The sequence below is a fragment of the Falco biarmicus genome, chromosome 1 (assembly GCF_023638135.1).
Source record: "Falco biarmicus isolate bFalBia1 chromosome 1, bFalBia1.pri, whole genome shotgun sequence".
Lineage (NCBI taxonomy): Eukaryota > Metazoa > Chordata > Aves > Falconiformes > Falconidae > Falco > Falco biarmicus.
The window spans coordinates 99,747,579-99,761,658 of NC_079288.1; the positions used below are offsets into that span (position 1 = coordinate 99,747,579).

The following is a 14,080-nucleotide window of genomic DNA, read 5'->3' on the forward strand; positions in this document are numbered from 1 at the left end:
AATGAGATCACTCAAGCTTCCCTACCTTGACACCTGCCCACCACTGCATCATAGTTTGGTGCAAAATATCTGCATGAAAAAGAAGGGAAGGGGCAAGGTGGGAACACAAATACCAACAGGATTAGATAAAAATGTAGCTAGATGTCTGGAAGCATGGGGAGAGAGGAGCTGTAAAGAAGTATAACACTTTCTCATGTAGCATTTGCATCAATTCAGATGCTTCCCATTCTAAGTTATTTACACTAGCATGTAACAACTGGCAGGTATTACCATTGCCAACTATACTGATACAGTTTCTTGTTAGTACAACTACATGTATGTAAGATAATTAGTATGTATTTTTCTAATAGCAGACTCTGGCTAAATCTGACGTTTTCTCAGCTCTTTGAGTAAGAATACAAATGTAAGCAGATATTTCCATTACTCTGAGCATCCTGAGTGCCATAGCTGCTTCTCATCAGATTGTAGCCAGACATCATGCTGGCAGGATGCTTTTCCCCCATGTTGAGAAATGTCACAGCACCCACCCACAATTAGAGGACATAATTGACTCCTGCACACCTCTCAGCTAGCAGACAGCACTCTCCCTTGGATGCTATTATGAATAATCCAAAGATATAATATGCTGTTTGTGCTATTTCATGTACATAGTAATTAGCATTGACTGTTAATGTTGTAATCCTAGGACAAAGAGCACAGTAAGTGCAAATTTTTGACAATTATTATTATTACAAGTTTCCTGGATAAATGCTTAATGCATGCCTACATTTTCAGAAGTTGCCACACAGATAGAGGTTAAAATCATGATAACATTGCTCCCACTGATTATTTGCAAGTAGGCCATAGTTTGGCAATTAGCTGATGCTGTATTGATGGTTCATCGGGCAAGCATAACATTTGCTATTTGGGTGTTTGATATTAAATCATTTTGCTCTACCATCTCCTGAGAAGTGTGGGATTCAGCTAATTAGAAACAATTCTGTTTAAGTATCACTTGATTTGCTCAATGTCAGAGTACAAAGCATCAAAATTTATGAAGCCGTGACTGAGCAAATCCTATAAATTCCCAGATAACAAACACCCCATGCTTCTGATGCCTGAGAACCTCCAGGTTTTGATACCTGCCCCAGTTAAAGCTACTTTTCTCCCCTGAAAAAACTATGACTCTATATCAGTTTCACAGCTTCGTTGGGAAGAAGTGAAAATTATACCCCTAAGTCCCCCTCCATAAAATCAAACCCAAACTTCATGCCTTGAATAGCATACAGAATACCTCACATTCTTCCTTCATTGAAACAAACAGCCATTATCTGTACACAGTGCCAGCGTATAGTATCACCCAAAAGTCTGATACTTCAGACACAAAACCACATAAAGAATTAGGCCACTGGCTCAAACGACATACAATCCATGATCTCAATTCAGCCTGACCAGTGAGAAAAAACAGAAAAAATTATCTTCAAAAAACCAAAATAAATATTCCTCTCAGCAACTGAAGATAGCGTAAGGATTATCTGCATTCATGCAATGATTACATTTATCTGTGAAAAATTGGATCAAATTTGAAAAGGAACAAGCAGAGGGAGGTAATGGAAGTTAAGACATCCAAAGCTGCCGTGTCACCACTGTAGTTAGGCTGTGGCTGAAGAAGTTTTATGTGAGTCTTTCATGGGTCCCTCTGTATTCTCCCAGCTTCTCTTATCTTCACAGCTAGCTGTTCTAGAGATGCATGCAAACCATTCAGGTGGAAAAATAAGGCCTCAGAGGAAAATAAAAGCGGCTGGTAGACCTGTGCAGCTCCTCAGCTTTGTTTGTAAAATAACAGGCAACTATAACCTTGGCAATAACCTTGTGCTGGCAGGACAGCATAAGGCTCTTTCTGGTGGACTCTGACACTGCTTATTCCCAAATATAGAGCCTGCCTCCCTCAGAACAGGAGGGTAAACCAAGCTGTACCAGGAAAAGCACTTGCACAATTCCCTCTTCTTGCAGAACAATGCAGACAGGGTGACTCAAAGCCAGTCTACCAGTCTCTGTCAGCAGGGTAGCACAGCCAGGTATCTCACTAGGGCTGGACTGCAAGATGGCTGAAGCACAGGAAGAATGACACTTCAGTGCTGCACTTTAAGAAAGTGTGAACAAAGGGACTGAAGCCAATTCAGCTACAGAAAACAAACAAAAAGAGCCCACGAGGTAGGACCTGCTTCTTATTAGTGAGAGTATTATGATATTTCGTTAGGTTAGTTCATTTATTTTAGATTATATATGACAATTCAGTTGTTCCCTGACACACCTTTAAAATAAATTTCCAGACAAAGATTCAGTCAGGAAAAATGAAAGTAGACAGATTTCAGTCCAGCTTTAAGTGTTGGTCCCAATGAAGAATTAAGCACAGACTTATCAAATTTTTACCTCCGTAACAACCACACCAAGACAAGAATTGCCAAAGACTCTAGAGGCTCAATGAAAAAGATCAGGCATTTTATACCACTTCAATTTTTCACAATTTTTTTTTGTTCTCACGCATATGTTAAATGTGACCATTCCAGCCAAATTGGGCTGTAACTTTCAGGTGCAGGAGGCGAACTGATCTGGAGTTTTGTAGGAAAGTAATTTGTTTTCAGAACACATCTGTCAGTTCTGAAGGTTTTATTGGTGCTGTTAGTCTCCACAGAGCCTTATAGAATCATAGAATAGTTTGGATCAGAAAGGACCTTTAAAGGTCATCTAGTCCAAGCCCCCTGCAATAAGCAGGGACATCTTCAACTAGATCAGGCTGCTCAGGTAATTCTGGGCCCACGATGTCTTGGTTCCCACCCCCTGCCTCTTTGGAGGCCCTCTGGACTCAGAAGGGTGACCAAGGTCAGGAAAAAACCTAAAGGATTTGCAGTATTCTCTGTATTTTAAGCAAAGTGAGGCAGTTCTTACACATGGTATTCATCCAATAGTAGTCACAGACTGCACAGTGTGTAGCTAACAAAATTTGTCCCTGGTATTTCTTCCTTTACAACTTTTTCCCTGTTTTCTTCTCTCCCTCTACCGCAGGCTGGTAATTTTTTTTTCTACTGTATGTTTACTAGTTTTCTAAATTTCTAAATATAGCTCTTCCCAGCTCTACCATATGCCCACAATCTTTCTGTGCCTCTTTTATATCGTCATCCAGATCAATTGTTTCCCTGCCTCCACCCCTCAGTAACACATTGCCTGTCCCTCCTCCAGTCCAGACACACCTAACCCTTTCTCAGACCTTGGCACATGCTGAGGACAGCCTCTGAAATCTGAGAATTGTGAATGACTACTCAGCACAGAAGGCAAACCACACCTCCCATTAGGAGAAGCTTGCCAAGTGCTACAGCTCTCCAAGGTTATTCCCACCTCAAATTCTTCATGTTCCTTCTGTAAACACTTTCTCTTCCAACATTTGCTCCTGTGAATATGCCTCCTAGCTGGTTAGCATTTGGCATCTATATGAGATCTTGCTAGCAAAAAAAACCCCACTAAGTAAATTGTGGTTTTGTCAGTAGTGCAACAGCCAGGCTTAATTCTGATGAGCAAGGGCTCCTTTCCCTTGCACAGAGACTGGTAGCTCAGGCTAGTAGCCTCAGAATGGACAGGTTTCACTGAGGAGTGCAAAGCACAGCAGACTGATGGGGCAGACACCAGCAGGGTCTAGTCTGAAAGGTGCCTCTACTGGAAAAAGTCATCAGAAAGAGGTGCCCCAGGCCCCTGGGAGATGCATCATCTGGTCTCAGCAGCCCAGATTATACACATGTAGGAAAAAAATACTCGTTATTTTATAATCTAGAGTGGGAAAATATGGAGGAGAGAGAAGAGCCAAAGAAACACAAAATCTCATAAAACACCATGGGTGTGGGGGAGGAAAACCCCAAACCAAACAAAAAACAAAAAACCCAACAAAAAGAATGACCCAGATCAAAAGTCACAAAGCCAGAGTTTATCAGTTTAAGACCTACTAGAAAAGCTGTTTTAATATGCTCTCCCTCAGCTTTCTGCCTTTACTCTTGCAGGGTTTTGGGGGTTTTTTTGTTGTTTGTTGGTGGTTTTTTTTTAAATCAAGACAGAAGAAAAAATACACCACAAAAAAATAAGATTGGAGGTTTTGTGCTTCTGTGTAAACTTCCAAGAATATCAAGAAAGTCTGTCAAACCATTTTTATTTCTCAAAAATATTTCTCCTTCCCTTTTCATGACATTTTACTTCATTTTTTTTTATTTATTCATAACACAGCTACAGTTTAAATAGATAATAGAAGCTATGTTACTATATAACTTAATATCAGATAAGTTGTGTTTCTCGAACCTGACAAAGCAAAGCAAACTCTTCTTAAAGCACATTGTGGCTTGAAATGCAAGCTTACATTTTTGGAGTCAGACACCATTCTTGTTAGTGTCAGCAAGGTCTCACACTTTAAGAAAAGTTCCATTTCATTCTCTTAGCAGGTGTCACCATAAAAATATTTAACAGCCTCCCCTTTTTCAGCATTTATTTTACTGGTGGGATTGGTGTTCTCTTCTCCTCAAATTAAGGCTGATTACTACCTTGTTCCATAGTAGCATTTTTTCCAACTGATTTTAGAATAGTTGCTCTTCTGTATCATTTTCCTTTAAAGGAATAAATTAATTATTTTGTAACATCAGGTCCTCCTGGTCTCTCTGTGAACATTCATTTAATACATTGCAAGGACATTATATCTAGACTATCTTTTGCGTGGTCACCTAAGGGTCTGCTGGGGTGGCTGAAGGAAACACACAGAGCTGGGCTTCTTCCATCTCTTTCACTGAAGAAAAGTATTATAAAACTTTAACTGAAGCAAGCACTTACACTGAATGTGCAAGCCATAAGGCTATCCCTACTCTCTCATGCTGCAAGAATCTGATTATTTTGTAAAACTGGTACAAGCTCAACCTCAGATACACACTTTAGAAGATTGAGCAGCTACTCAAAGCTGGAAGGTGAAAGTTCAAGATTTAGCAGAGCAAAAAAAAATTAATTCTAGGCCTCCTTCATTCCTCTCGCCCAAACAGCTCCATCTCCTTCCTGTAAATGCCCCAAGTGTTCCAGTGCATGTCTAAAACAACAAATAAATATATGTATTTAACATTTTAGTAGAGCTTTAATGCCAGATGATATGTCAGTGTTCAGGATTAAATGACTCAAAAACCAGTGACTGAAATTTACAGGCCTTCAGGAACTTCATGGTTGAGAATGAATGGTGTCTAGGATTAATGGCAGTTCGGTCTGAATTCTGAGGATATAAATATTAGTGTTCTGCAACAGAGTATTCTGCATCACATCACATTCATCTCAAATTATCTAATCAATTTAGCAGCACAGAATAGATAACAGAATAAACATCATATAAAAAGGCAAAAAAGTTTGATCATAAGAGGATGCAATGTTTCTAAACTCAGTATCAGCATATCATTATGCACTGTTTGAGCTCTCTAACCTTTTCTGTTGCAAGTCTATAGCATGTGCTTGATTCAAACTGCTCCAGAGAGGAGCTTATTAATACTACCTGTCCATTAATGGAACTATGAACATCAAACAATACACAAGTCTTTGGGGCAAGGTACCTAAAACAAGATAAGTAGGATTAAAGCATGCCTTTTCATACTATAGAAGCAATTTGTTCCCTAGAATTACTTTTCAACTTGACTTAAAAGATTATTAAAAATATGGAAGAAAAGGATAAGCGAAAAACCAAACCACTGTTCAGACAGTGATATTGTAAAACCATATTCCTATTTCAGGCATGTGAAATAATTTATAAGATAATACAACTAAAGTATTTTCCATATGCAATAGTTTATTCATGCCAGAGGACAGATGCAGTTGTAACTAATCAGTAGAAAAACTTAACACAGTAGCACAGAGATAATTCAAACAGTAACTGTAATTAAAAAACACAACCAGGAAAGTGCTTCCTATGAAAACAACAACAGTAATTTCCATTTGTAATTGCCTTCGATGACAATGACAAGCACCTTTACGACAGAATAAAGGACAGCAGTTAGCACTTCCCAATGTTTAAAACCTATAAGCAAGATTTTGCACTTTAAAAATTATAAACAGTTATAAGTAAAAGCACTGAATAGGAAATTTGTCAGAAAAAAGTTTGAAGACAAGCAGCCTGACCTGAAGTGCCCCCACCCAGCTAGAAGCAGTATCTCTTCTGAGAACTGGTCTACATATAAACTGGGACTGTTTTCACCAAATCTATAAACCTTAAAGTCAAGCCAAAGGCTGTGTGGGCATTTCAGTAGGCTCACATGGCAACTGACAGCCACTGAAGTTATCGTGATTTAGCAGAGTTGAAATAATAATCAACATACTCCTAGACCATGGCAAGCATGAGGGATGGTAAGACTGAATAGGAAGAGGCTTACCATAAGTCAAGTTACATTGACTTTCCCATGAACAGAGATCACGTCACTTATCTAACACATGGTAACCTACCAGCCACTGCAATTTGAAGGTTGAGTGTATCAACAGCTGGTCAACTTTATGCACTTTTTGTCCTCTCAATTTATATGCAGGTTTAAGCTAAAACTAAAGATGTCAGTCAAACCAAACCAAGTGTTGACACAGGGATTAGCTCAACTGAATTAACTTCATATCAATCTTAAACTAAAGAAGGGCTATAGCTAATTCGGCTTTTAACACAATCAAAGCAAATTGTATTAAGAATTCCTCTTTGGCTGGAAAAGATGGCTATGCCAGCCAGCTCAAATAAGCCCCATATCTAGTCAAACCCATCCAGACACATAGGTACTTCAGAAACTGCACATAAGGAAAGCCAGTACTCATGACCACCTCACCAGTTACTACCTCCTCTTCAGATAAAAACCCCTGTATCAGAAATCCTGTTACGACATTGTTGAGTGGTGGAGGATAACAACATAGAGCACAAGATCAGCAGAGGTGTGGAAGGGACACTGCATTTAAGGAAGACAGGAAAGCAGCACCAAGACAGAGGAAGCAAAGCAGCTGGCTTACAAGCCATCCCAGCAGGCACTGAGCTACAGCAAGCTTGCTACTTCTAATCGAAGTTTCTGCTCCAGAACAGCTCATTTGCAGACAACAACAAGGATAGATAGGATCAGCTATACACGAGCTAAAACCAGCTGCTGAAGGATGGCTGGTCCTTAGAAGCTCCAAGAATAAGAGGCTTGACATCAGGCATTTTGTTAAGTGCTAATACCAGAGAAAGTCAGATTTTAGAGGAAAAAAAGTGAGACAATAAGCCCATACAGCAGAGTCCTGATCGTAATTTCTGCTAGCATAATCACTGGTGTGAGGTTCAGGCCATGCCTGGTAAGAATAAATCAACACTACTTTCCTTTGGTGTTTTGTGAATAAATCACTCTAGAAAATACCCTGACCTTGCATCATCAATTTCTCTTTTATGGCAAGTGAGCTGCTGTCCTTAGGCAATGGCAAAAGCATGTGAGGTTGGAGAAAAAGAAAGAGCCTGAATAACAATGGACAACTATATTAACAACCTGTCTTGACTTGATTAATTAGAAATAAGATAGCCCCGATCCATGAAGACTAATGAGTTTTGTAGGATTTGGGGATGTTCAGATCTGCATCTTCACTTTAGGTTCCAAACAAGAAAGTCCTCAAGGCTCCAAGTTAGCAAACTATTTCTTCCCATAGTAAAAGACCTTGGCATATGAAGCGTGTAAGAGATAGCTCTTAGCATCTCACTGTGTCAGGCAATGACACACATACAAAATCAGCTTGCAATATACAGAGATGTAGCAAAACACAAACACTCTGCTAGTTGTAGTAAAACTCTTTAAGAATTTACTACAGTAAAAAGCAGGTGCAACACTCCACATATAATAAAGTGCCAATCCCAGCAATACGTAGGCTAGTAGCCCAGTAGCTGTCAGAGCCAACTGAGTTGGGACAGGAGTTACTAGGAAAGAAGGAATCTGTGGTTCCCCATACACAGAGAACTCTGCATCTGTGGTTCCCACACCTCATCTAAGAAGGATGTTGAAAAGCCAAAGACTTGGACAAACACACCAAGGACAATCTATAGGCATGAAGCAATGTCAGTGTGTGTAACATTTAAAAATATGAGGATTCTTCAGATTGCATATCAGAACTGAAGAGGCAGTACAGGACCTGTACTGTAGTGATAACGGGACATGATGCTCACCACCTGTTCCAATACAAGAAACAGAAAGCATCAAATGCTGCTAGTAAGAACCAGGTTCAAGTCAAACAAAAGCCAGTGCTTCTTCACAAGGCAAGGCTGGGCTGTGAAACTCCCGAATAATGGATGCTGTAGATGCTAGCAGTTTACTGGAGTTCAAAAAGCAACTTGTCAAATTCACGGAAGAGAAGTCCGGCAATAGCTGCCAAATAAATAAATAAATAAATCCCCCAAATACGCCCCACTACTCTGACTTAGGAGCCTCCAAGTCCTAAAATTGCTTAGCAAACTGTTCTGAGAGAACACTGCTATCTGTTTAAGAACTGTTAAATTCTTCCCCAACTAAAGGCCCCTGTCAACTCAAGTAAGCAACCTAGAAAGACCTTGAACCATACTGCATCCATTCTTACGTAGGCATCTTTCTTTTTAGGTAATAAAACCCTTCTAAACATGAGCATAATTTTCAATGCAATTGCCCATGTACTGATTTCATAATGCTTCACTCACCTTCCCTCTCCCTTGCCTTCCCTCTCTCTCTTTCCAGATTAAAGAAAATCCAGATGGGGTGCAGGTGCTGCAAAATGATACAAAGGTACAACAGAACAAGAGCTGCTTAGACTGGATAAAAGAAATGCATTAAAATATGTGTCTGTTCTCCCCTACACCTGTTGCTTAAATTAAGCCCATTTGCAAGATTGGAGTTTCCCAAAAGTTTCTGGTATTCTTTAAAGTCACGCCAGAGTATAGGCATACTGATTTCCTGGGAATGTAATTTTGATTTACTGTAATTGAGGTCCATTTCTATAATTTCTATCCCACACAAAAATTGTGCAGCATTGAAAACATCTTTAGCAAAGCCTTTTCTCATTTAGGTAGCATGAGCTTCCCTCAATTCAGTAAAACAAAGAACACATACATTATCAGATCCTCCCTTTCTCCTAAGCAATGAAACCCAACCACAGATCCTTGCTTAAATGCTATGATGGAAGCATAGTTAGTTGTGGGAATAATTCCCACATTAGAAATCTCCCTGGAGAGCAAGACTGACTAGTTTTAGAAAGACACTTTCTATTTGTTTGTTTGATATTTGACAACATTTGACAGTTTTTTTGACATTTGACAGTTACTCCTTCCTTTGGCCACACCTCTAGAACAAGTAAGGAAGTGGGAAAGAAAATTGGTGCTATGAGAGAAAGAGGGGAAATAAAGAAGAGAGACACACTCTGCAAGAAGCAAGTCAAGGAAAATATGGAACAAGAGGAAAAATGAAGAAAGGAAAAAGGAGAGCACAAAAAGGAAAAGGGCAAAGAGATAAGGCTTCAAAGGAAAAACACCAGGAAAAAAAAAAAAGGGACATATTTTAGCAGCTACATGAGGACATATTAATTAACAATCTATGTGATGACTATTGGCTAATCAACCCCCCAGAGAAAATAAAAAATAAAGCTGGAAACATGCAACAACCAGCACACAGTTGTCTGATATCCTCCTTATGCCCCTCATGAATCTCACTACAGGGGTTAGTTAAGATTAGTCCTGGGAGACAGCAGCCTACAGCACAGTTCAGCATTTCCATTTGGTTTAGCTCATTCTCGGGACCCCAGGTAAAGTTTAGTGACACCAGGTAAAGTTTAGTGACACCAGGTCCTCAAGATCTCCAGCTTAAAAATTAAGCTTAATGCTTCTTTTAATTCTATTGATTAACAGCATAATTAACATTTCTTCTACAAATTTTCCTTACTCCAGCTATATTTTTGATCCAGAAGAAGTACAGTCGCCTGGACGCATTCATGAAGTAAACAGCTATGAACACAATGAGCAAGGTGGCAATAAATCCAAATTCAAAGAGAACAGTAAAATTCAAGAATGTAAAAATGAACTCCAGAAGGATGAGCTAAATAGACCAGAAAATAGAAATCAGGTAAATAGCACAAAAGAAACTCTCTGGAACCACAGAGGCAATGATTTTCAAGAAGATGGACTTGTGAAGTGTGTTGCAAAGCTTGATGTTGCAGTCAATAGTGGCACCTCCTGTGCTGGAGTGCACTCCATGCTCAACCCCAACACAAACACAGTGAAAGAAGCCAGTGAACAGGGAACATCCAGCCAGTCAGAGGCTTCTTTAGTCACCAATAAAGACTTCTACACCAAATCAAATAGGTCTGGGCAGGAACTTGAACTAGAGGCAGGTAGGCAGGCAAAGGCAGCCTGCAATGAACCAAACAGTATTCAAGATGAGAACTCTGGGTCTGCAGAAGACAAAGGAAGTGCAATATTGGAGACACAAGACAATGCCATACAACTGCCAGATGTTGATTATCCCCAAAATGGCAAACAAACCAGGAACTATGTTGAAAAATATAGCTTTCCAGTCAATTGTGCACATTCAGACCAAAATGCTGGGCCTTCAGCAATACAGGACCAGGACTTTTGTGTAATCCCACCTTTGCCTATGAAGGAGAGCAGTATTGAACCTTTTAAAACTTACTCCACAAGTTTGAGTGAGGGTATTACTGGTAGTATCACTGCTGTGGCTGTTACCAAAGTAGCACAGGCACCCACACACCCCAAATATAAAGACATTAATGGAGAAACTGAAGATGAAGATGCAGAAGTTGCAGCAGCTCTGGCTGCACTGGAGGCTGCAACTGCAGGGGAAGACCTGGAAGATGACGATGAGTACTAGATGAACGTTTCTTTCTAATACACTGGGTAAGATCCAGATTTCATTTCTGGATCTATATAAGCATGTGACAGCTGCTGTGAACAGCATATATAAAAGGAATTGAGACTAAACCTCTGGCCCTTCAGCTGTTTTATACAGCCTTTCAGTTTCTACTGCCTGCGGTACAGAAGTGTTCCCTTCACTAACGGCAATACTAACACACTTCTCCATGAGGCCAACCAGGAGAGCAAAGCATCATTTCTTCTGCATAGGATATTCTGCTTTATACCCACCTCACCTGGACTCGTGCAAATGTTTCCTTTGGTTTTGACCCTCCAGAAGGTCTGTGCACACAACATGTTCCAGGTTCAGAAAACTTCCATTATTTACAACAGAACTATGGAAGCCATGGAGTTAGAAATCACAGTTTTTCATCATGTTAGCACAAAAAAGAAGAAACTGACCCAAAGTTCTATGATCTAATGAAGTATGAAATAGGGAAGGCAGCTTGGCTTGCACTTCACTGCAGTTAAGGTTCCATTCTGGATTAAGCCTACAACCGTGCATGTGCAGCTGGTGTTAGGACCTTGTCTCTTCCCTTACGCCTCCCCTGGAATTTCTTTGATACCCCAAGTGACCTGCTTCAGCTCATTAAAACCGCAAGAAGTCTAGACACATCTAAGAAAGTGGCTAATTTTCTGTTGGCTTCATGAGCTGAAGTAGCTCACATAAGAATAGCACACATACTCTTAGAGGTGCTAGAGAGGAATCCAAACTCAGTCCTGCTAGTTTGCATAAATTAAAATTGTTATAAAAGTACAGCCTAAGACTTTTCAACTCTGCTAAATTTTCCAGGCACGCATCTCTTGCCTTAACAAACAGTTTGCAAACAGGTTGTATCTCAAACACCCCCAGCAAGATATGGGGTTTTTTTATATACAAACAGTAAGAGCCAGCGTGGACCCCTCCCTGGCTCTGCTTCAGTCCTTAAACTTACAGCAGAAAAGGGATTTAGCTTCCAAGCTGCATTAAGCATAAGACCTGAAAATATCAGCTGCATTCCTGGAGTATTTACTCTTCCTCTGATCTAAAGACTAGTATGTTAACCTTTCAGGGGGGAGGTAGAAACCAATTCACCTGGCAATTCATCAAAATTTGGATCTTAATGGTTGAAATAGAGTGCTTGACATTTTATACAGAAATTTTGTGTTTTCCGAGTTTGTTATAAAATCTTAATAAATTTTTTTAATCATATAAAGAAGTCATCTGGGAGCTTTTATGCTTTATGCATTTTCTGATTGTATGTTACATAAAAGAAGTACTATAAGATATAGCCCTCATTAGATACGTGAAAAGCACCAGTCATGTATATGCTGAATCCTAGTCCATTAACATATGTAAGGATGCGAGTCTTATGTGTAGATATTTAAATTATTTTTGTTTAAATGCAGATTCCCTCTTTTCCTCCAAATACTGCAAGACCAAATCAAGATTTCTGTTTCTCAAAACTTTAATGTTACCCTTGGAGCAATTAAAAAAATCCTGAAGTCTCAGCTTTAGAACTACATACAGCTACAGGTGAAAGTCACCACCTTGTTTCTGAAAATAAAAAAGCTTTATATGTTTTTAAAGTATTGTAGTACTGTTGATTTGTCTACCACTCTCCTGCTTTAATAGGTCCTTTAAGCATTTTCATAAGCACACACAAGTTTTATGTGCACGTTTGTGCATCAAAAATTACTGTAACGAAAACGACTTGCACATTGCATATGACTAGTTATGGTTATGACAGAACATAGCATATGTCTGCTTTTATATTGTGAGGGCCCTGGAGTGCATCACCAGGCCTAACTGTCCCTGCCCACTGCCCCAGAGCTTCCCCAGCCCGGCCCAGGACCCCATGTCAGCCCCCCTTCCCAAGGGCATCAGACCCTGCCTCAGCTCAGCCATGGGCCCTGCCGAGCTGGGCCTACCTGCAGGCTGACAGCCTGGCTCCACTGGAGGTGCCTGATGCCCAGGGGGCTGGCATTGCCCCAGTGCCCCCCAGCCTGCCCTGCTCCCTGGCTGGGGCAGTGGGACAGGCCCTGGTTGTGAAGTCCAGCCCTGTTGTCCCCCGGGGAGCCTCTGCTGCTCACCAAATCCCAGCCCCAGGGAGCCACCAGTGCCTGCTGCACCATGACACAAACCATGAAAAATTATTTATGTAAAAAACCATCAGAGAGTTATGCAATAAACATCCCACTGAACCTATTTGATTTTTCAATATCCACTCAATTAGATTTTTCTAACCTGAACTCCAACCTGAACTCCGAGTGCTAATCACAGGAAGTTTTCATCTTTCTTCCCAAGAATTAAAACAGACTCGACGAGAGCATTTGGTCAGCCCAGCCAGTGCCCTGGACACTCCTAACCAGGCATCGCTTCGACAGACAACTGCCCACAACTGTGGACCACCAGACTTAAATCCTCTGCAAAAGACCAGCTGAGCCACAAACATCACATTTCTTGCAGCCCAAGTTAGTTTTCATGATCTTAAATATAAAGAAGGAATCACTGTAACGCAAATATATTCACTGCATAAGAAACAAATGGTCAATGCTTCTCATAACCAAAAAAAAAACCAAAAAAAAACCCCAAAACCAAAAAAACACACACACCCCCCACAACAGCAAAACAAAAACAAACCAAAACTGTCTGGCATATATATACCTCAACTCTGCAGTATATGGAAAGCTTCCATAGAACAAACCTATGAGGAATCATCAACATTCAGACTTCTCTTATCTGCTATCTAAAAGTGTCTTGTGCAGCTAAAAAAAGTTTTTATATTTATGTATGTGTTTATATCCCTTCAGCTCTATAGTGTCACAGCTGAGTGTCAAGAATCCCTAGTAGTTTCTCAGACAGCAGTATATGTTTCACAATTAATGTGAAACAATCAATTATCTCAGAAATAATTTTTAAATACCACAATTTCCTCCATAAAAATCAGCCTTTAAATAATTACGAGAACCAAATCTTACCCAGTTTGATCAGATGTTGATGCAAAGAAACACAAACACTGCCAGCTTGAACAATCCATTTTGCTCAGGCAATTATGGGAGTAAAGTTTAGTATCTTGAAAAAACAAAATATAGGAAGAAAAAGTTACTGGAATCAACAGTAAACTGTGTATTTTAATACTTCTCTCAAAAACTACACAGCTTTTAAGATACCTCCTTCAT

At 40.0% G+C, this 14,080-nt stretch overlaps 1 protein-coding gene across 3 annotated transcripts in view; it reads left to right on the forward strand.

Moving 5' to 3' along the window:
* The window catches only part of C1H4orf19 (chromosome 1 C4orf19 homolog), a 105,385-nt gene that overhangs the window by 31,685 nt on the left and 59,620 nt on the right, over window positions 1-14,080 (forward strand). The window contains exons 3-4 of one of the 3 annotated variants that reach the window (XM_056351778.1): window positions 8,736-8,783; window positions 9,938-12,487. In XM_056351778.1, coding sequence (XP_056207753.1) covers window positions 8,752-8,783; window positions 9,938-10,877 — 972 coding nt within the window. In that variant the 5' untranslated portion in view covers window positions 8,736-8,751 and the 3' untranslated portion in view covers window positions 10,878-12,487. Of the gene's footprint in view, window positions 1-8,716; window positions 8,784-9,937 lie in introns of those variants that run through there. The other 2 variants (XM_056351767.1, XR_008823894.1) reach the window with 2 other exon arrangements.